At 41.5% G+C, this 21,107-nt stretch overlaps 1 protein-coding gene across 1 annotated transcript in view; it reads right to left on the bottom strand.

Moving 5' to 3' along the window:
* Nucleotides 1-21,107, bottom strand: part of tex10 (testis expressed 10) — a 38,965-nt gene that overhangs the window by 1,729 nt on the left and 16,129 nt on the right. Inside the window, exons 11-13 of the mRNA XM_069194998.1 lie at nucleotides 14,720-14,808; nucleotides 14,445-14,578; nucleotides 334-414 (exon numbers count right to left, since the gene is read on the bottom strand). Coding sequence (XP_069051099.1) covers nucleotides 334-414; nucleotides 14,445-14,578; nucleotides 14,720-14,808 — 304 coding nt within the window. The remainder of the gene's footprint in view (nucleotides 1-333; nucleotides 415-14,444; nucleotides 14,579-14,719; nucleotides 14,809-21,107) is intronic.

The raw sequence follows: 21,107 nt of genomic DNA, 5'->3' as shown, positions 1-21,107 counted from the left end.
TCACAGATAAGTGGACATCACTGCTGTAAAAAACAAACACTGACAGTGCCCAGCATTTTCAGCATCATTAGTTATCCTAGGGTAGTGAAAAATATATGTAAAATGCTTAGGAGGGATACATAAGGTTTTTTGGGGTCAAAAAGCCATTTGCACAGACCATCATGAGAAAAACCAAGATCTTAACCATGGATACCTTTCTCCTTGTGTTACCACTGAGAACTTTTAACCTGCACAACTAGACGTCAATAGATGTTTAGACTTCCACACTGCTTTACCAATGCAGACAGGCATCGCATACAGTATATTAACTCAGCATCCCTTCCTCTGACTCACCAGGTTTTTACAGATGGCATTTTGCAGGATGTCAAAACACTGAGACCTGGACCCAACTGTCTCCAAGCAGTGACACACTTCCTGTGAAAAGGGAGAAAAGGAAACAAGGATGAAAGATGACTTTTTCCAAAGCAGGAGAGTTCTGCACATAATGATGTCGGTCACAGAAAAGGAATTCACAGGGGGGTGCTCACACTGTAAAATGCTTTTTATCTATTTTTAATCCTGCAGTGATTTACCTAGTGAAGAACTTTGCTTAAGGGCATCACAGAAGTGTCCCTGCAGGTATCTGAACCCAAAACCCTCTGTTCCAAGGCCCTAAAACTACTCCATGCTGCTGCCTGCAAAGCACTAAGCTACATGTTATAAACTTTAAAGCACAGCAACATGAAATCAGACAATGTAAAGTACTGCTGTTCCAAAATGCCTATGTCATAAATCCACTCAGTGCCATCTGAATGCCTGCACTTGGTTAAATGTTTGTAAATGAGAATAGTTTACAACAACTTTTTAATATTTTACTCCTTAAAGGGGCTTAAGAAGCTCTGTCTCCCCCAAGACACTGTTCTGGATGAAGTGCTCAGAAAATGGGTAGATGAATTCCTGTGGTGCAGGGAATGCAATTCCAGATACAGCCCACGCCAAGAGAACAATTTCTCTTTCTGCAGTACTGGTAAAGAATAGTCATCACTGTCCCAGATATGGGCTGTTTCCCTGGAAGTCAGACATACTGAGCATTTAAAGAAGCATCACATATGACTGAAACAAATTCTTAAAGTTATTAGGAACATATTTTTGGTTGAAGGTACACTGACATTTAATTCAACAAATACAGATAAATTCAACATATCATCTACTGCAAAAGTCACAAGCTATGAGCATGTGGAGCCATTCCTGGAAGTAATACAAGCTACGTACATGCTTTACACCAGATTGCAGATGGATTATACTCCCTTCCTCTCAAAGAGCCTAGACAAGCATTTGCCTGTTCACTGGTCTCTGAGCCCTAGATGTTACACGTCATGCAAAGGCCATCGGGTCTTTGGTCTAACAAAACCTTGGTCCAGATTCTACCATACCAATGGCATAAAGGTGCTGTTTTCTTTTTTTTCCCCCACTCAAAATCTCACATTATTAAGGAATTTAGCATTTATGAAACTAAGTCAATTAAGCAAGTTAAGCAACAAGATGCCCAAACTTATTCAAATGCATTTTCTTTTTTAAAACAGATGTGTGCATACATTGAATACTACGTGTATTCTGATGCTCACTATATTTCGAAAAATAATGCACTTTCTTATGATGCTGCTGGTGCTGCTAGTTCCTACATGGGCTGGATTATCAAGACCTCTTTTCAAGAAGATACCTGTTCTTAATTAAGAAACCTCATAAGTTAAGTTAAAAAGCAAACAGATAAAAATAATTTACAGCTGGTCTATCTTTCCCTTGTCCTGTTCCATCCTCTCTCCCATCAGTAACGAACAGAGAGCCTTGACATTTCAGGACATTCATGCAAGAAAACCAAAAAACTGCCACTGCACAGTTACTTTAGTAAGACTCAGCCAGCATTAGAAAGCTACTTGTCCTGGTGCAGGGGCTGCAGAACCCCAGAGCCTGTCCCAAAATCATTAAAAGAGAGCGAGGCAGGACCCCAGGCCCATCTCAGAGCGCCTGAGTAAGAGGGCTCTCAAAAACGGTACAATCTAATAGATCATACAGCCGCAACACAGCGCCAATTTTAAATAAACTCCACAGGCTTGAGAAGTAACAAATTATATGGGAAATCAGGGGTGTTTTCACAACGGAAGAGGTTTTTTGAAAATTCATAGAAGTTAAACTGCCTCTGTTCAGCAAATACCAAGTGAGGCTGGCATTTGATGCAGCTTCATTAAATCTGGTGTGAATAACTTGGGAGCAGAGAAATGAACGGGAAACAGATTCATGCTTTAGAAAGACTAAAAGAAGGGATAAAGACTTCAAACTTTGAAGTCTACAAAACTAAAAAACAGACCAAATTAATTTATACCTTTTATGACTTTTAATATAGTATGTATAAACAGAAAACCTGTCAAAATTACACATTTCTAAATGAATGATAGTCAAATTCTTGGCAGTATTTTGTGAACCTTCTTTTGTCTTTCATAATCACAAGAAGGTGCTTCCTGTACATTTTAAAGGGTTTTACTCCTCATGAGGGATGTTCAGCCTCTTCCCTATTATATAGTCCTGTAGTGACAAAGCTTCAGTTTCCTGACAAGAGATACCAGTTAATGGCTAGACATTGCGAAAAACTTTGGAACCTGTCCCTCTGTTCTAACTACAGCACCAAGAGAGGATGCAATCAGTATATATATATATTGTTGTAAGTGCAGAGTTATGTTAAAATAATGTAAAATTGTACAAAGTACTAATAAACATTTAGTTTATTCTGGTCTCCACATTCCACAAGAAGTATTGCGGTTATTGTATCAGTTCAGAGAAGAGAAATGAGATATATTCCAAAGTTTAAAGGAATGTTCTACATTGACAGGCTATAAGAACTCAGCCTTAAAGACAAGTATTCACAATTCTAAAACACACTGATCTGTCAAACCAGAGAACTTCTTCAGAATCACCAGTGAAACACAGATCAGAGAACATGGGTAGAAACTACGTGAAAGTACATTTAAAACATTTGGAAGCACTTCTTTGCCCCAAGCTTTGGGGGATCATGGAACAAGCTACCTAGCCATGTTGACGAAGCTGATAACTGGACACCTGGATGAGATCCTCAAATCAATTCATTTATCAAACAGGCTAGACAGGCTAAATGGCCTCCTCTTGTAACATTTATGTAAAGTAGTTAAGTAATAAAAAACTTCTACACGAAGACTTTGATTTTCATTATCCTTTGTGCTAATCGTACATCTGTTCAAAGCTCCATCAGTGTTTCATTCACCACTACCATGTGGTCCCATTAGACGAAGGAAGTCTGGTAGAAGCTGTTAATCAAACCTTGTGTCTTTTCTTTGTCACTATGGAACTCTCACGGGGTTCCTGAGGTAAACCTCAAACATTATCTTAAAGAAGGCACTGATGAAACTCTTTGTTTTCTGAAGGTTCCCAGTTGTAGCCCGGGGATGTAAATTATTCTCCAAACCACTTTTCTGACCTCATGTTTGGGGTAAAATGTTCTTACATCCTCTTTCTGGAGGGGTAGCGACCATCACATCAGATACATTAAACACCAAAGTCAAAACTGAGACGTCATGTGGTTTTTCATAGCCACCACTATGGTCAATAATCTTTTCAGTTAGATTCTCCGATTTTCCCCATGTTAAAGTGGTTCTGAGAGTTTTGCTTGTTTTCAGACTCCTTAAACAGCCAGTGGCGATCAAGGTGACATTCCAGAAGCTTCTAAATATTTTCAGTGAATCTATCAGGTAAGTCTACGGCATATTCGACAATTAAATGTATAGCAATTATGTTTAACCTTTATAAGGCATGAACATTATGTACTTTGAAAAACAATTATTTTTATAGTTGTACTTTTTTATATATTCAGTACTCCTATTCATACACAATTACATTTTACATCATAAATGTTGAAGCATCTTGATATACACCTGTATTATTTCTAAATCAACTTGTCAGCTCATCAATAATAAGAATAGATTCAAGGGCTATTGTATAGGGTTTATATGTATGAGACTTATTTCACAATAAATACCAAAGACAGTATGAATAATTTATGTCCAGGTAAAGAAATATCCACTCAGGACAGTAAGGGGGACATGGAAAGCAAGGAGCTGTGGACAGTGGTCAGAAAGAAGACAATACAAACCAATAGAAAAACATTTGCTCAGAGCAGAGCAGAGGAACCAGCTCTCCCAGACATTACAAATGTTCTATTTGTCTGGATTACAAATACTGCAGGTGCCAGAGGCACCAGCTGTTTCCAGGAACTGAGTCTCAGCTGAAAACTATAGGAGGGTGTGAAGCCTCAGTCAAATTCAATTTCTGTAAAGCCTCTTTGCGGCAAGGTATTTCATTACAGGAATACATGCTGCTGTAGCAGCGTCACTGAAACTGTCATTCCCAATCCACAAACAGAAAGGAACCAGAACGGACAGCCCTGTATCACAATTGCCACTTCTCTCTCTATATATATCCTCTTGACCCAAGCATTTCACATTGCCAGTTATGCACACCTGGCCACAACAGTAACAGACCCAGGTAAGTTACACTATGACATGGGTATTTTCAGGACGTACCTCTGCTGCAGACATGCAGGGGGCACTTACTGGACCTCCTGCTAAAAAGGACTTTAAGCCGAGTGTGGAATCCTACCACTCAGTTCACGAGGACGTGAAGGGCAAATCTGATTATGCTATGACTCATGCTGTTAGCGATATAGGCTATGGGAAAGGGTACAAACAAAAGGCTTTTAGTATAGTATTCCTAGTGCTGGAGTCTCCACCCTCTTATATTCAGGTATCCCAGCTTTAGGTTCAAACTGAAAGCGTCTTTCTGAATGTTGATTGACTGGAACGCCAGAAAGCTTTTTTTTCTACTCATACTTTTGGAACTGAAATGCAATAGTTAAAAGGCAAACCTCCAGCATGTTTAAGACCTGAAAACAGTTCAAATGAATCCAATCATGAAGTGAATTAAGAGCGTGCTGGGCTGGAATGCAGGTGTCTTCCGGGACCAGGATCGGGAAATCCAGATCTAGAGCACTGTGGAGATCCTCAGCCACAAAGCCAACCAGGGAAAAAATCATAATAATGATAACATCACTTTATTAGCCCTATACAATTTCTTGCATTAGGAATTCATATTTCCGCATACCCCAGCTTGCTCTCCATGAGACACAGACACGCAGACAGGGAGAAAAGCTTGGGGTCAGACATTGTACAGGCCCCTGGAGCAGTTGTGGTTAAGGGCCTTGCTCAGGGGCCCACAACAGAGCAGGATTCCTCTGCCGGCTGCGGGATTTGAACCGGCAACCTTCCAGTCACAGGCACAGATCCTTAGCCACAGAGCCACCGCTCCACACAACAAAAATCATTTGTAGGGCAAAACCAGAAGGAGGCAAACATAAAAATGGAAAAGTGCTATTTATTGAACTGATAATAAAATGCAGCCCTCATAAGTGCAAGGTCATAAGGTGAAATTGTCACCTAGGGAGCAGGCCTGCATTTTAGCACAGTTAAGCGCCATGTTCCAACTCCAACATCACTGCAGTGCCGGAAAGTTTCTGCAGTACAAGCTGTTAACTGCCTACTTCAACAATTACCTTAACTTGCTATTACCAATTAGGAAATAATAATTTGAGGCTTTTCTAATCATTTTGTAAGTGGATTTTACTCTGATTAATGGCTGTCGATGGCTAATAATAAAAGCCAAATTGAATGACGCTTACATGTCCTTTCATTTGCTCTTTAATCCAACCTGAAAGTAATGCTATTATTGTAATTTCATTTCTTTCCATTACCTCGCATGCGTACCCAGACTTATTTATTGTTTGCGCTCATAAAATATCACAAAAACCCACCGCGTGCTGTCTGACACTGGCCCCAGTGCTGCTCACATCTAATTCGCCCTGTGTCACCTCCAATTACTGTGCACACTCCCCACATTCGCATTAACCCCTGGACCGGATCGCGCCAGCACAAGCTCGAGGCAGAGTTTCAAACATTTCTGATGGGCACTTTCATCCTGTTTCTCCACTGCCTTATATAAAAAACACACGGGAAATGGCTGAACAAACAGCACATATCGGCAGTCAGATGCCTCCACCCCAGTTTTCTGCAGCCTTCATCTCTCTTCTGAGTTCTATTTGGACACCCTGTACTCAATACCACAGCAATGCGCGTGTTCGAAAACATCATGGCCGGAGCAATGAACAACAACCGGGAAATTAAAAAAGACAAAAAGAACAGGAAACTCGCACCTCTACGATGGTAAACACGAGCTACGATCTCGACTTGAACCTTTTTTTTTGTTCTGCAGCCTTGGTTGAGGGTTGTTTTCTCCCTCTGGGAAACTGTCAGTGTTAAATATTTGCTTGAAAAAAATGCTAAAACAAATCCGCAGAAGCGCATCACATGACATAACAACTTTTCAGGCCCAGTAAAATTTACATGTGGACAGGATGAGCCCCATGTATCTCAGGCTCAGTCTCAAACCTGTCACGAGCCTATTCAGTGACACAGATCTTTCTAAGCAAGCATAGTATCACCTGCAGACTACGAATAAAGTATCCACAAATTTGTGTTCCACAGTGAGGGATGGATGATATTTATTAATATTAATGTAACAAAAGCAGCTACCATTTTTTCTATAGCTGTAGCTTATGTCCATACATTTATTTTGATCTTTTTTTTTAGATCTCTTTCAGTCTTTTGATCACTACAGGTTCCCATTATTCTAGATATTCTTACTGTTGCTTGCTGGGATCTTTGCCTGACCAGACAAAATCGATTCCCACACATCCTATTTATGACAAACTACAGCCACTGAGGCATTACCACGTGCCTCTTAATCATTGCTATACATTTCATAAGGACCTATATAATCCTCTATACCAAAATCAACTTAATCCAAGGTCTTGGGTTTCTTATGTGGCCTTTTTAGAAGAATAACTGTGACAGTACTGCCAGTACTCTTCAGATGTATTACTGACCACTCCTGCTCACTCTAAAGAAGCTGTGATCATGATGACACCTTGAAACTGAAAGTCTTACACTGCATTAGGTCTCAATCATTACTAGCATGACATTTGTAGTTAGACTCACATTACACATTTTAAAACTGAACATTTATCCTGAACTGAACCGACAGGAACAACTGAGCACAAACACAAGGCATGGTAGACACAAATATGATCATAGAATCGTGTTCTGGTGAACAACACGTCTCCCTTGGTAGACAGCATTTTGAACATCTGCACATTCACTTCACTGCAGCTTGTATCCAGTCACTTCCACTGCAATTAATGCTCAATTAATTCATGTGCAAAGCAGTGTGGTTGCCATCAGTCATACAATAGTGCTCTCCTTACCAATCAAGCCATGTTTTATCTTTAAAAAGTCCTAATTTACCATCCCAAACAGATAAGCTACATTTGCTGTAATCCATGGTCCAGAGGTTTGAACATGAACAGGATTCCATCAAAAACGCAGCACTGAAGCACCTTAGGCCAGAAAAGTCTAATCAATTCACAAACCAAGCACTGGGGAAAGTACTGTAATTCTGGCATAAATAACATAGAGAAATGTATACCAAACTCTTCTCTCTCAGCCGTATTAAAATCAATACTGCTCAGGCACTGTAAAAGACAGCTATGTGGTTCGGCGCTTATTGCAAAATACAGGGCTGACATTTCCCAGTGATGCCTTAATCGTATGTGATCACCTAAAGGGGTCACCCCCCTGTCATATCTCAATTTCATTAGAAGTTCGTTACTCCCTCAGCTCTTCTGCATGTGGTAGTAATTGTTCAAAAGTTTAGAAACACAGCAATAGCAAACACTCCCGCATACAGTTCAAAAGAAAACTACAGAACAATAATGCAATAGCTCAGAGATCTGAGATGTATCAGACAAGTGCTGTTCCCCAGGCGCTCAAAAACTACAAGGATCTAGGAGTCGAGCAGTAGCAAACAGGAACAGGTAGAAAAGGGGCTGAGGAGAAAGAGTTAACAGCTGGACCAACTGCTTGCTAAAGCTCATTTTGCAGTTTTTGTCGTCCCATGTAAAATCTAAAAGCCAACACTGTCACATTCGAAAGGGGGAGTGCACACTTCAAATCTCCCTCATTAATTTGAACTTCTTTCAAACATTTATAATAAAAGAGGGGAAAAGGGAAGTCTTCACCTATTGGCATTCTAATATCCATAAAACAATACAGTCTCATTACTGGAACTGAAGCAAATGAAATCTGCTGTGTAATAACTGTCTGTTCCATGCTCTGAAACCATTGCTCTTCCAATGTGCGTCTGATTGACTTGGACACAGAAATGAAAAAGTCAAAACTGAAGCTTAATTGTGAAGCAAAATTAGTGGTCTTTCTTTTTAGATTATCATTTATTTTTGACCCTCAGGCTAGGTTTTGTTAGGGCTTAATTTCCATGCAAAAATGTCAGGCTTGAATCATTATGCTGCATTTCATTAGCATTTATCACTTTCCTCTGGCACCCTGACAATGAACAACCCTGTTTAAACACAAGACCTTCATATTATTAAAACAGACAGAGGGACAAGGTGCTTGTTCAATAATGAAACCTTAGTTTTCATGTAAATGCTGTTTTCAAGTTCTGCACAGAACTAATCAAAAACATGGAAATATGCTGTAAGAAACAGAGGTGAAAACAATGCCTCTTATTTCAGTCTATTTTACGCCTAGTGTCTGCCATCCCTGAAGTGACCTCTGGTGAGGGACATTTTCAACACTCTGCAGTTGGCTTGCATTGACTTGGAAGTCAGGGCCTGAACAGACACAGAGAATCAGGACCTCTGGCCGGAGATATCAGCCAATTATAAAGCTGCTTCTCTCTGGACTGTCTGGAAGCAGATGAGCAGAGGGAACAGTCTCTGTGAAATTCGGGTGATGAGGTCAGAGGCCTGTACCCACTGGGGCTCAGTGTAAGAGGTCAAATTATGGTGATAAGGGCAATAAACCTGGGGAGTTTCCAATTAATTCATTAAGAATCACCAATTCCTCTCTCGCAACCATCAACAGAAATCATTTCATGAGGTGAGGTTCTTCAGCTTGCATTCTGAGTAAATTTCATTGAGAAACAGGAATAAAAAAGTGAAACAAAAACAAATGATACAGCCACATCATAATTGGCTCTACATTGCTATATTGATTCTATAAGAGATGCCTACAAAGTCAGTACAAGTCCTAAAATAAAACTAGTTTAAGATTAATCAAAACAGTAATAAAAATAAACAGTAACCCATTTATATGCTCCCATGAGCATTAAGAATAGGCTTGTGAGGGTGGTCTGCCAGTGGTGCCTGATGATTATTTAACAGCCTCAACCTAACTTGGCACTGAATCGCACAAGGCCCAATTCTGACAGTTCTGCAAAAGGTGTGCAGGGTTAGTGCTGAATCACCAATGGCTCTTTGTCCTGGCTGTTAATTTAAAGGCTGTATGCCTGTTTTTCTGTCTGTGACATGCAGACAGATCAGACAGAAGCACCCAGAGTTTCTAGGCCCCTGGATCCTCTCATCCACATGCACAGAATCGTGCTTTTGGGAAAGCTATTGTCTCTATTACACTGACTCCCACAGGGCTCCGTGTTTTAGCATGCACCCTCAGTGCTAAGCGAGAGACTGCAGTATTACCATAACATGACAGGAGTGAGCACAAGGTTGTGAATACAACAGAATCTTATACACAATCATACGCATGTGCTGAACGGAATGGAACAGCTCTTCCTTGTCCACAGTATGAGCAAAGGCATTAAATATCTGTTTCCGCCACAGCCCTTGAAGTCAAAAGCAGTACAAGCTGCTCCTCCAGGTAAAGAGCACTGAACAGTGATCCAGGCAATCTAAGCCCCCGATGTTGTAGGCTCCCCCTCTCCCTTGCCTCATCCCAGCTCTGTACCACTTGTCTTGGACACCGTTTCAATTAAAATGGGATAAGGTGACAGTCTCCCGGACATGATAATAAGCAATGAAAACTGATTTCCCTCTTTTTTGCCATGAGCTCTTACAAATTATCAGTCTTTATATGTGCTCCCCCCCATCCCCACCCCCAGGGCAGACTCGGCTCTAATCAGCATTAATGGAGGGCAGCAGGAGCCTGTCAATAATCTCGGCCCTAACCCCCCAAGATGGTTAATATTCCTGTCTGCCTAGCCCTGATGGGAAGAGACAGGGGCAGCTAGGCCCACCGCCCAATCGGATCTAGTAGGGTACTTAGACTGGGATGCACACTGCAGCACTGTGACACCCAAATGTATTGGACAAAGGTAAAAAGAAAAATCTAAATGTTGCACACTTCTTGTTTATAAAGGAAGATTCCTGCTATGTATCAACAGCTATCCATGATATGACATGCTCGACGCACACAATGGAGAAGACACACGCAGGGCCCCTCAGAGACGACCGTGCGGAGAGGAGCACTGATTACAGCATGGGCTGTCAAAAGCTATGCAGGCGTTTGGAACAGAATTTATCTCCTTAGTCCTTCACGGTCACACAGTCCACATAGAATTCTCCTCCAGAGCAATGCAGCAAGTCACAGACGGCCATGGACAAACATAACGACACCATATAAACAGTGAGGTCACTTTTGTGACTGAAGAGACACGTGGTGCTGACAGAACCACCAGCACATGCCCCTCTTCCCCATGGTGCTTAAGGTTTGTCACAGAACAGCTGTCCACTATAGCCATGTTCCTCCCATGGTGAAAATATAAATGTCTAGTTTTTGCACGAGAGTCTACAAGATTAAGCAACCAGATTTAGACTTCACATTTGCTCAGTTTTGTGTTCTGTCAAGGCCTCTGACCTTCAATTTGCCAAGAAAATGTAAGGAATTCGAATTATATTATCACTATGAATGCATGGACTTAAACTAGCACTAATTCATTTAAACAGTTTTCAACAATTATAAAACGAACCGCGAACGCATTTTTGGCTCCACTCAGGCAAAAGACACCTGTATTCTTTCACAAGATTCTTACACCAGACAGATATTAAAGACCAAATTTATCCCAGAAACTTCACCCCAACTTCTACCTAATCTCTCCATTAATTTCCGATTAGTTGCTTTCGAATTTCCCCTGGAATTCGTCAACCAGATTTCAATCTCTCGAGCCCTCCTCGTACTTCCTCCTACCCACTCTCACAGCTTCTTACATCTTCCCAATCCCACCCTCCACCTGCACTCCCTCCCCCTTAACAGCCAAACATGCTGCAGCAGCAACAATTATGTTTTTAATTTTTATGTGTCAGAGTTGACTTAACTTCACCTTGTTCCAATGTGCAATACGTCTGTGCCATATAGGTTCAGTTTCATGAGAGCCTCCAAAATCCATGATTAGAGGATCATGCGTAAGCTAACCAGTGGGAAAAGTACATCTTTTATCAAGGTCTCTGTGTCACCATCATCATGAATGTTTGGATCTACAGGAAATTGACAATTTCGTCCATGATGATGTCTTCAGTTGATGTTAGAAAATTTCACACAGTATCTGACTCTCTACTGCATACCTGACTTCACAATACTTCAGCATGCCTAACAGTAACCATGATGAAATGAAGACAGGTCTACTCCAGCAAACAAACTGGCTGATGTGAAACTACGTCTTCTCAAGGTGAATTCCTTCCTCCTTCAGCTCCATTGCTCACGGATAAAACACAGCCACCTCTTCGGGTGCTAAAATGACCATCACGCTCTGGTTCCAGCCCCTCCGGAAAACAACCGTACACATTTATTTCTAACGATCATGTGAGCGATTTCAACTCGGGTCTGGTTCAACATGTGGACAAATAGCTTGAGTAAAGGTGTTCACCCTGATGTGCAGCCAATCAGTATGTCTTCACTCCCTGAAAGCCTGGCTTCAAGTCAGGCTTTGGGTAGAAAAACAAAACTTGCCATTTTGTTTCCTGTAATGTAAAAGGTCAGTTATTTTCACACCTGAGCCACAGACTCATCGGGTCCGACCTCATCCTGTTTTCCAAAGAGTTAAACAGACAAGACAACACATGACCTCTGACACTAGTCATGACATGACACTAGTCCATCACAGCAATGCTAATCCCCACTTACTGTATACAGCTAGGTGAACTGGAGCAACTGGAATAAAGCATAATAAAAATTCTTCAAAAGGCAGTACCAACATATTGATCTTTACGAAAGGGTTTAAAATAATTACACCATCTCAGGACAAAGTCATCAGCCATTATCGGTTATCCCCTTCCATATAAAAACCACCTCCTCTGTAAGATCTGTCTTCCTGGTCTTTCAAACAACTGGAAGCACTGGAAGAGAACAAAGATTGTCGTGCCTTTTCTTTTAAGAAGTAACCCCTGTGAGGAGCTGAACTGTGGAGTACCAGAGCCCTGTCACTCTCCTACATCTGTCTCATTATGGCTGAACTGCATGGCGTTTAACTGCGGCCGCTGACTGATGCCGCCTCCAGCTGACATTTACAAAGCAAGCCTTGGGTTTCCCCCCCCACTCTCTACTGCAAACTCTTGAGAAAGCTCTCCACATGCACTTTGAGCTTTTCAAGACTTCCCTATAGGGGAAATGCAAAGGGGGGGGGAAAAAATAATCAAACTACCCCTAACTGCAGCTCAGGGCGCGTTTAATCTTTAGATAATAACTGTGTGCTGCCATCACATAACGTCGCACTACCTATCGCAAAACAACAGTCTACAGAGTGCAGCCTGCTAAGCCAGGAAAGGTGCTTTCCTCTCTCTGGTACCACAAGAGTGGGTCTAGATGGAAGTTCTAACAATATGACCTGATGCATGAGGCAAGGCAGCATCTGTGAAATAAACAAATCACTGGGCTGTGAACAACGTAAGGCAAAGCAGACATGCAAGTCAACTGCCTTTGATTGTTAAGCACTGTAAAAGGGCCTTTCCCTAGTCAGCAAGTGTACTACGACATAAGGGCAAATAAAACATTGGTAGTCTATTAAGACAACTGTAATTTCTGTAATAGGTGTAGAAAAAATATGAGAGTCAAAAGCATTATGGTTGCAAACACTGAAAACTGAAATGTTTAAACATGTGAAAGAAAGCCTGCAAGAAGAAACTGTACAAAGCGCAAAAGTAGAGACAGACTTGAAGCAGGCTGATTGATGGGGTGAAGGAAGCAAATGCCTCACGTCATGCTGTAGCTCTCTAAAAGCTGTAGACTCTCCCAAGAGAGGCTTTAAAACAGACTCTGCTCAGGACGCCACTTACAGCAGGTGTCAGGATCAGGCTGACAAACACACAGAGCAGGGTAACAGCTACAGTAAATGGCCAAGGCGGTATTTCTGCTGTAGTTTGTACTACTCCCTCGAGGTAAGCTGAGACAAGCCACAGCAACCTAATGTTTTAGCAGCATGTTCCAGTAGGAAGGACCAGATAATATCAAGTGCATAATCAACTTACTGTGGATAATTACAGCTGGGTGGTGAAGGATTGCTCTTTTTTCTGTTTTTCCTGACCAAACTATTATTTAGTCATAAGACAGGGATTTTGTTTATGAAAAGCACTATTTGTTGGGACAAGATGGATTTTCAGACATGGGAAATGGGACAGAGAGAGATCTGTGCAGTCTGCTGCCAGCTTATCTTAAGAGTACGGCTGTAACCGCCTGCTATCCTGCAGTAAAATGCTGCATCAGTGGTACAGGTACGAACCAGCCCGAAGCTGGGCCTTCATCTCTGAACAGAGATAGAGAAAAAGAGAGTCTTTATTATCCCCGGGGGGCCAAGTTGCTTTACAGCAGCAGTGTTGGTGTACAGACAGACAGAAGAGAAAAAAAACATGACAGGAACAACAATATGCATACATATTTGCAGGGAAAGTCAAGTGTTAAATAACGATATGGCTACAGGTATAAAAGAGAACTTAAATCTGTTGGGGAGTCAGTATTTCAATAGCTTCTTTCCTCAAGCAGTGCGATTGGCGAACACATTTAGCCATGCCCCTCGGACCACACCTACACCATCTACCTCATTATGATTTCTTATTTATTGCACATCTCCAGTCATTGTTTACACGTCTGTATTGTTAACATTCAAACTGTTTACTTGTTTACTTGTACATTGTCTACTGTTTGTATATTGTCTTGATGCACTGTCTGCACTTTGTGTTTTTACACTTGGTTTAACAATCGAGACTTTCTGTCAGTAAGAATTCCATTGTACCAGTACATGTATCGGTTACATATGGCAATAAAGTTCAAGTTCATCTGCATTCTGATGGGAGTAACTGGAAATTATGGGGATGGACAGAAAGAGGGAGAGAGCAGATGAGGAAAAAAAGAGAAGGTAAGGAAGCAGGACAACAGGAAATGGAAGAAATGACAGAGAGAAGTGAAGCGAAGGAGAGAAAAAATTAAGGGAAGCAGAGGAAGAGCATTGCCCGTCGCCCATGACCATACCTCCACCACGTCCCAGTGGTGCATGAAGTGCTCCAGCTCGGTGTGGTAAAGGCTGAGTGGGGACAGGGGAGAGGAGCCACACATGTCCTCTTCACTGCCTCCCTGCAGCACAGACAGCTCCTCCGCAGAGAAGCCTGCATAGAGAGGAGAGGCAGAACCACACAGTCTGAGACCCGGCAAGAGGGGGGGAAAAAAAGTCCTGACTCGGGTACTGATTTGAAAAGGAGCACGTGGCTCGCACGTCACACACGGGGGAAGTTTCCAGCGTGCCCTACCTGTGAGAGTGGAGAAGAGGAAGCTGAAATAGTCCACGTCACTTAGGGCGGCCTCCTGCACCCCCAGCGTCCAGCCGCTCAGGGAGGACCTGGCAACAAAGCACAAACAGGGATGGAAGGAGAGGAAGACCTTCACAACCGCGGCCGATGGCGTGGCCTCCTCATAAACAGGCCACGACTGCAACCCCCGCCTCCCGCAGGGGGGCCGGCCAAAAATCGGGCCGTCGCTGTTTCACGCACCCCTTCGGGGAAGATCTTGGCCCTCGTCGGGGGCCCCACCCGTGGTGACATCGCCCAGGAGAAAGCACAGAAATCAATGCGGCCCAGCAAGGCTTGATTGAATTAGGAGGCAGTCAATGGTAATTGGCTAATGATCAGCATAGACCCTGCGTGGCTGATCTATTTCAACAATAAAGGGTTGTCACTCCGCATAAACATGAGACGTCTCACTGCTATGATCCAAGAAATAAGACACACATGCAAAAACAGACTTACACGTGTTAACCGGTCATTTCCCAGTTTCACCACAACACATCTGGTATTATGAACACCTGACAGCTCTACATGATGTACAAGACAAGCTACAAGATATAACCATGTCTGTGCTGTTTCGACCGTGGCGCTATATAGTATACATTCTATCTGCTGTCAAAGCAGTATATTTTAATTCTGAGAACCAATCTGTGCTGCATTTCTTGATTATCTATGCCTGAGCCACTCCCAGAAATCTATGATTGTGCCCAGTCAGAACATCAATACGCTGCAAATTAAAGCTTAAATGGGTCTCAGATTCACACAAGCTGAAGTAGCTCATTTCATAATTTGGTTAACTGTGGTTAAAGAAAGCAAGTCGACTGAGTTTGAAGAAAACCTGCTAGGGTCAAAATAAGGTGTGTGAAGAAATCAACAAAATCAATTTGTGATTCGCTGAGCCTTACAAATGGGTCCAAACTATCGGCTTGTTGTTTCAAGCCCTGCTGTGCTCACCACCCAACGCATGGGATATAAAGAGCATGTCACCTCGAACAAGAAAGATGCGCTTTGCTCTTTATCAGTAATTTCACTTCTCATGAGGTTCATGATGGGAATGGGCAAGGCTTGAGAGCAACACTGGCCGTAAGGGTTCATTTCCTGTATTCCAGCTGTATTAGGCCAATCGAACTAGTCCTGGAAAAACAAGCACTTAGCCTTTTGTCTTTGTTTCTATTTATTTATGAGTGTATGGAAATATGGCAGACGTAATTCTGGGGTCCCTCAATATCCCAGAAACCAGGGCTCACTGCTCAGGAGTGAGTGCAGACTGAAGCCAGGCTTTCCGTGTGATCAGCACGCTCCAGTTTCTACACACCAGGAGCCCACAGTCCAGCTGTGTCACAAAGACATGCCTTCCTCCCCTCTTCAATCAGACTTCGCACACCGCAAGGCTTACTGGGACAGCTCACAGATTCTCATGCCATCCTGGGCTTCCGAACCCTCGAGAGGAAGGGGATCAGGGAGCTAAACTCACAAAATAACATATTTGTTTCCAACAGAGATCATGCTCTACAACTGCATTTACATAACAGCCCCGAGGACACGTGCAAATATGCTGATTCCCATTTTCGCCATTCTAGACCAAGTTTCCCAAAGGCTCCTTTGTCTCCTTAAAAATGATTGCATTCAGCTTCCAATCCTTCAGTTTTCATAACTGTACTCCAGTGACATCAGCAGGATCACCCGCGACAAGCCTGGTACTGCGTCATCCAGTTACACAAGGAAAGTAGGGACAGCCCCGAGACATGACGAACTGTCATCACACTCACCAGCACCCAGCCAGGAATGCAGAAGGCTGGATTCCCTATTTCTGCGCGATTTTAAAAACACACCAGGATTCCCAAACGTGAACGAGCTGAATTCTGAATTACATTCCGACAGCGATGCGCAATAGCAAAATTATGTCTATGAGCTAGAACAAAAGAATGCTTACAAAAGGAGGGGAGACCATTTGGGTCATCTACGCTATTTACTAGCTAGTAGCTAAATGATCTGAACCAATTTTTGAAAGAAGCCAGAGTATTGGCTTTAACAACATGGCTGGGTAGCCTGTTCCATACTCCCACTCCCCTTTGCGTAAAGAATGGCCTTCTGTTCACTTTCTTTTGGGTCAATCAGAAAAGCTGGGGCGAAAGGAGGTTATTGGTGGTGAAAAAATCTTTATTTCCCACACATGTAATTGGGACTTTTTGAAACCTTCCTAACCAGCTAACAGTACTGCATACTTGTTACAAAAATGCTGCGATTAAATCTGCTGGGCTGTATGGGTAACATGCACTGAACAGTGGTATTGTGTTATACAGGCCTCACATGGGTACCAGTTTACACATGATCTAGTCGACGACAGCACTTAAACATCCTTAGGCTTTCACTTGTTAACTGTAAACACATTCAACACTACCATTGTGCACTACTCACAAACAGGCTGCAGAAGAGCACACAGCTCTCTCAGACGCACTATATAGGAACATTTATTCAGTGAAATCCTGGGGTGTGATTCCATAACATGTTGCCTCAAAGAAGGAATTTATGTCCATTATCAATTGTACCAGATGGTCCACGTGTAGGCTTGATATGTGCCTATAGTTATACAGGCAGACATATCCATTTTTCTGAGTATCCGTCCCAGGCCCTTTGACATCAAATGCTGACAATTTTGCCTCATCGATTCCAGAAGACGTGAGTCAAATGTCAGCCTCATACAGCAAATTAGATGTTGATTTTCTCTTAAGAGCAACAACTTTTGCCGTACCATGGCACAGCACACACGGAGTCCATTTCCTGATCAAATGAGTATCGGCAACTTAAATGCTTTGCGTGATCTGCAGCTTTATGCTGTCAGTGAATTATTAATTTAATTAGAATTATTTATGTATTACAGCTACAACCACATGGCTGGGCAGCTTACTCCACACTCCCACAACCCTAAGTGCAAAGAAGTGCCTCCTGTTCTGGTCTTTCCAGACACGTGCTTCCATGTAGTTTCCACTTGTGTCCCCTGATGTTTCACTGTTATTCTGACATCTGCTGGGGCCATCTCATGTTCAAGACTAAAATGGTTCAGTTCCTCCATCCTGTTAGCATGGGAGTTTCCCTTAAGCTAAAGAATGTATTTGTTTGCTTTTCTCTGGTCTGCTTCCAGAGCAGAATATATTTTCTATAAGGTGGTCTTACACACCAAAACTTACACACAATATTCGAACTATTCTAATTTAGGCTTATAGCGCAACCGTTCATTTTTGCATACTACAATAAAATATTTTTCCGCTGCAAAAGAGAAATCCCTGATCAAAGTAATGCATAATTGAGCACATAACAGACACTGTGACAAACGCACTGCTTGCAGGACTGACAGTATCAATGTCCAAAAGCTCCTCGCTCCAGAACAACAGCTGGAGAGCACTGCATAGAAGGACACATCATAAATACTTGCAGCCTTTTAAATAAGAAATGTCTGAATTCATACTAAGATAGAAAAAAAACAATGTAATTGAGTAGATGTTTACAGTTGTATACACGTTCTTTGGTGGATACTTGAATATTCTTTTTCTACGGTATCCACTTTCTATTATAAAACTGTACATAATGAGTAGAAATAGTTATTCCTATTCTCCAGTGTGATCAACGAGGAGGTCTAAAATAATTTGCTCAGGAGAGGTTATGCATTGATCTTGCTATCAATTTGTATTTTAGTTCTGAATAGCGCTGTATCAGACAGAAACCAACAACAAAAGAAATGAGCAGAGGTGAAGAATGCCTTGCATCTTTTCTGGTTTCTGCAGATTAATGAGCACCAAGTCTGGCATCGGTTCTTCAGTTTGTACATGCGAATTACCTTCGTCAGTGTCACTCCTGCCCCCTCCCTGGAAAGCCCCATTTGAGCAATCTCTGCATGCGTCTCTGACGCAAAGCACACCTTTCTGCTGCTGCCGGACTTGAACAACACAGCTGGCGGGGCACACAGCCCCTTTCCAGGCACTTATACAGGGTTATTTTGGCCACAGCGCCGTTGGCTGTGTGCAGCTTTAGAACCTCTTCCGAAAATGATGGAAACTGCCAGGAAAAAGCCTACAGACATCTAATTAGATGGGCTTTAAATACAACAGGAGAAGATCTAATTATCGTTACTAGGAACAGTCTCTTTTTATACAACTGCTCATCCCTTCCCAGCTGATAAAAAAATATCTATGAAAGACTAAATCAATTTTCTTTTTTCGTCTAAAAAGAGCTGCGCCCACTAGCAATTCTTCATTGTTTTTCTTCTGTTAAGTAACTGTTTTAATCAATGTTGTGCGATCTCTAGAGATTTCTTTCCTCTCGTTTGCCTACAGAATGTCTGTGGAAGCAGCTCATTTACTGCCTTAGTTGGACATTAAAATGCATTTTAAAGCGATACAGATGTAAATGGCATTATCGCTTTTGAGCATAACAATCTTCAGGGTAATCCTAAAGCATACAAAACACTCGGGACATTTATATAGCATGTTTAGCTCACAGCCATTACATTAAATCAACAATTTCCCAAAGAAATCAGATTAGCAGTACATGCCGCTGGTCTTAGCCTTTAGCCACAAAGCATCCTTGTAAACAACCGGAGAAAAAAACATGATCTACAAAGTGTTTAACAAGGGGCAGTCAACAGACTGAAAATCCAAATGTGACAGCAGCACACAAAACCATACAATGTTTTAATCTACAGTTCTCCCTCTTCAATAGAACTTTTTAAAACACCGTTCTGAAGACAATCTGAAAAATAAAAACCCAATAAGGCAGCTTTTGTCAGTTCGTTTCTGTCACTCAGAAGAAGGTGTGCATCACCCCTCCACAGTCCTAACGTATGATTAGCTTACGATGTAGAACAACTGTTCACTCTGCATGCTCAGCTTGATGATTAATTATTTGTTCAATTAAACTCGTACCCAGTACAACAAGTGGAAATTCAGATTTACCACAGTGTTCTGTCACTCACCAACACTCTTGTGAATGAATACATCAGAGCACACAGGTCTGCTACAGAGCAAGAGAAGAGAAACACTGCCATCTAGTGTCTGGCTGTGGACACAACACTGGACAATATCTTGCATCCAGCTTAGAAATATATGGTTGCTCTTCACTGGACTGATTCCAGAGCAGCAGTGTATTACTGTAACTAGGTGATCAAAATCGTACATAATATTCAAAATGAGATCACAAGTACAGATTACAAGTACAGTGTACACTTTCAACAAAACATTCTTTGATATAACTCTGCACTTTCAGCGATACATCCTTCTTGCATCCTTTGATGATGCACAAATTAAAACTGTGGAACAAATTCCAGTGCTTATAGAAATGTCTTGAATTCTGTCTTGAAGCATTTTTACAACAGGACTATATAACAGAATGACAATAAAAAGCCTGTATCAAGCTCAATGCCCAAGTGGTTTAGAGAGCATCAAAATAAGTAATCATGATTGCTCTTCAGTGTCTCTAGTAAAATGTTTATCGTATGTGCTAAAGAGAGCAGATCACAAGACCAAACCACACAACTTGGAGGGGCTGTGGTGGCTTCTGTAGGGGAAGAGTTTGAATATACCTCATGAGGAATTTAAGAGCCTTTTAAAATGCACAGGAAGCACCTCCATGTGGTTATCAGAGCCTAAAGAGGATTTACAAAATACTGACTGCTACAGAATTAATTCATTTAACTACCATTCATTTAGAACTGCATCCATGATCTTAACTACATCTCAACATTTCTGAAGTCTTTAAAGATGACATTTTGTCAACATAAGTGTTCTTGAAGCTTGGGATTTCTGTGTTAATACTGTAATTTTTCTTATATCTAAATATAATTTGATACAGTACATTTACATTACAATGTAAATACAGAAGTGAGCAAAGGAAATGTTTGTTTTGCTGGGACATATTGTCAGTTTCTTTCTTTTTTAAACACTTGGTGATCCATACTTTTAATACATCTATTATCTCTAAGAAACATCATTATGTATTTGTAATAATGTAAAAAAACATGTAAAAAAGCAAGGCTTATTTTAGCCTATTTCTCTTTAATCTCTCAGTCTTTCCAATATAAATTAAAATAATTAACTGTGCTTCTGATTTGTTATATTCTTTTTCTTTAAATGAAGGCTGTTCTTTTTACTTGACCTTCTCCTTTTTTTGATTTATTAAACTATTTTGGCAACTGTTTCTTAGCCTTTGATTTACTTACAGAACAAACCTTACTCTGCTTCCAGCAGAATATCCTTATCCTATCTTGCTTCTCTTACACTTTGCCTTGTGTCTGTACTTCAAAACATACCATATCGTCATTGCTCTCTAATGGTTCTCCTCTTACCAAAGCTCTGATAGAGTA

Source organism: Lepisosteus oculatus, chromosome 10 (assembly GCF_040954835.1).
Source record: "Lepisosteus oculatus isolate fLepOcu1 chromosome 10, fLepOcu1.hap2, whole genome shotgun sequence".
NCBI lineage: Eukaryota > Metazoa > Chordata > Actinopteri > Semionotiformes > Lepisosteidae > Lepisosteus > Lepisosteus oculatus.
Note: the sequence above shows the minus strand (reverse complement) of the source record. Positions and strands in the feature narration are given on the sequence as shown.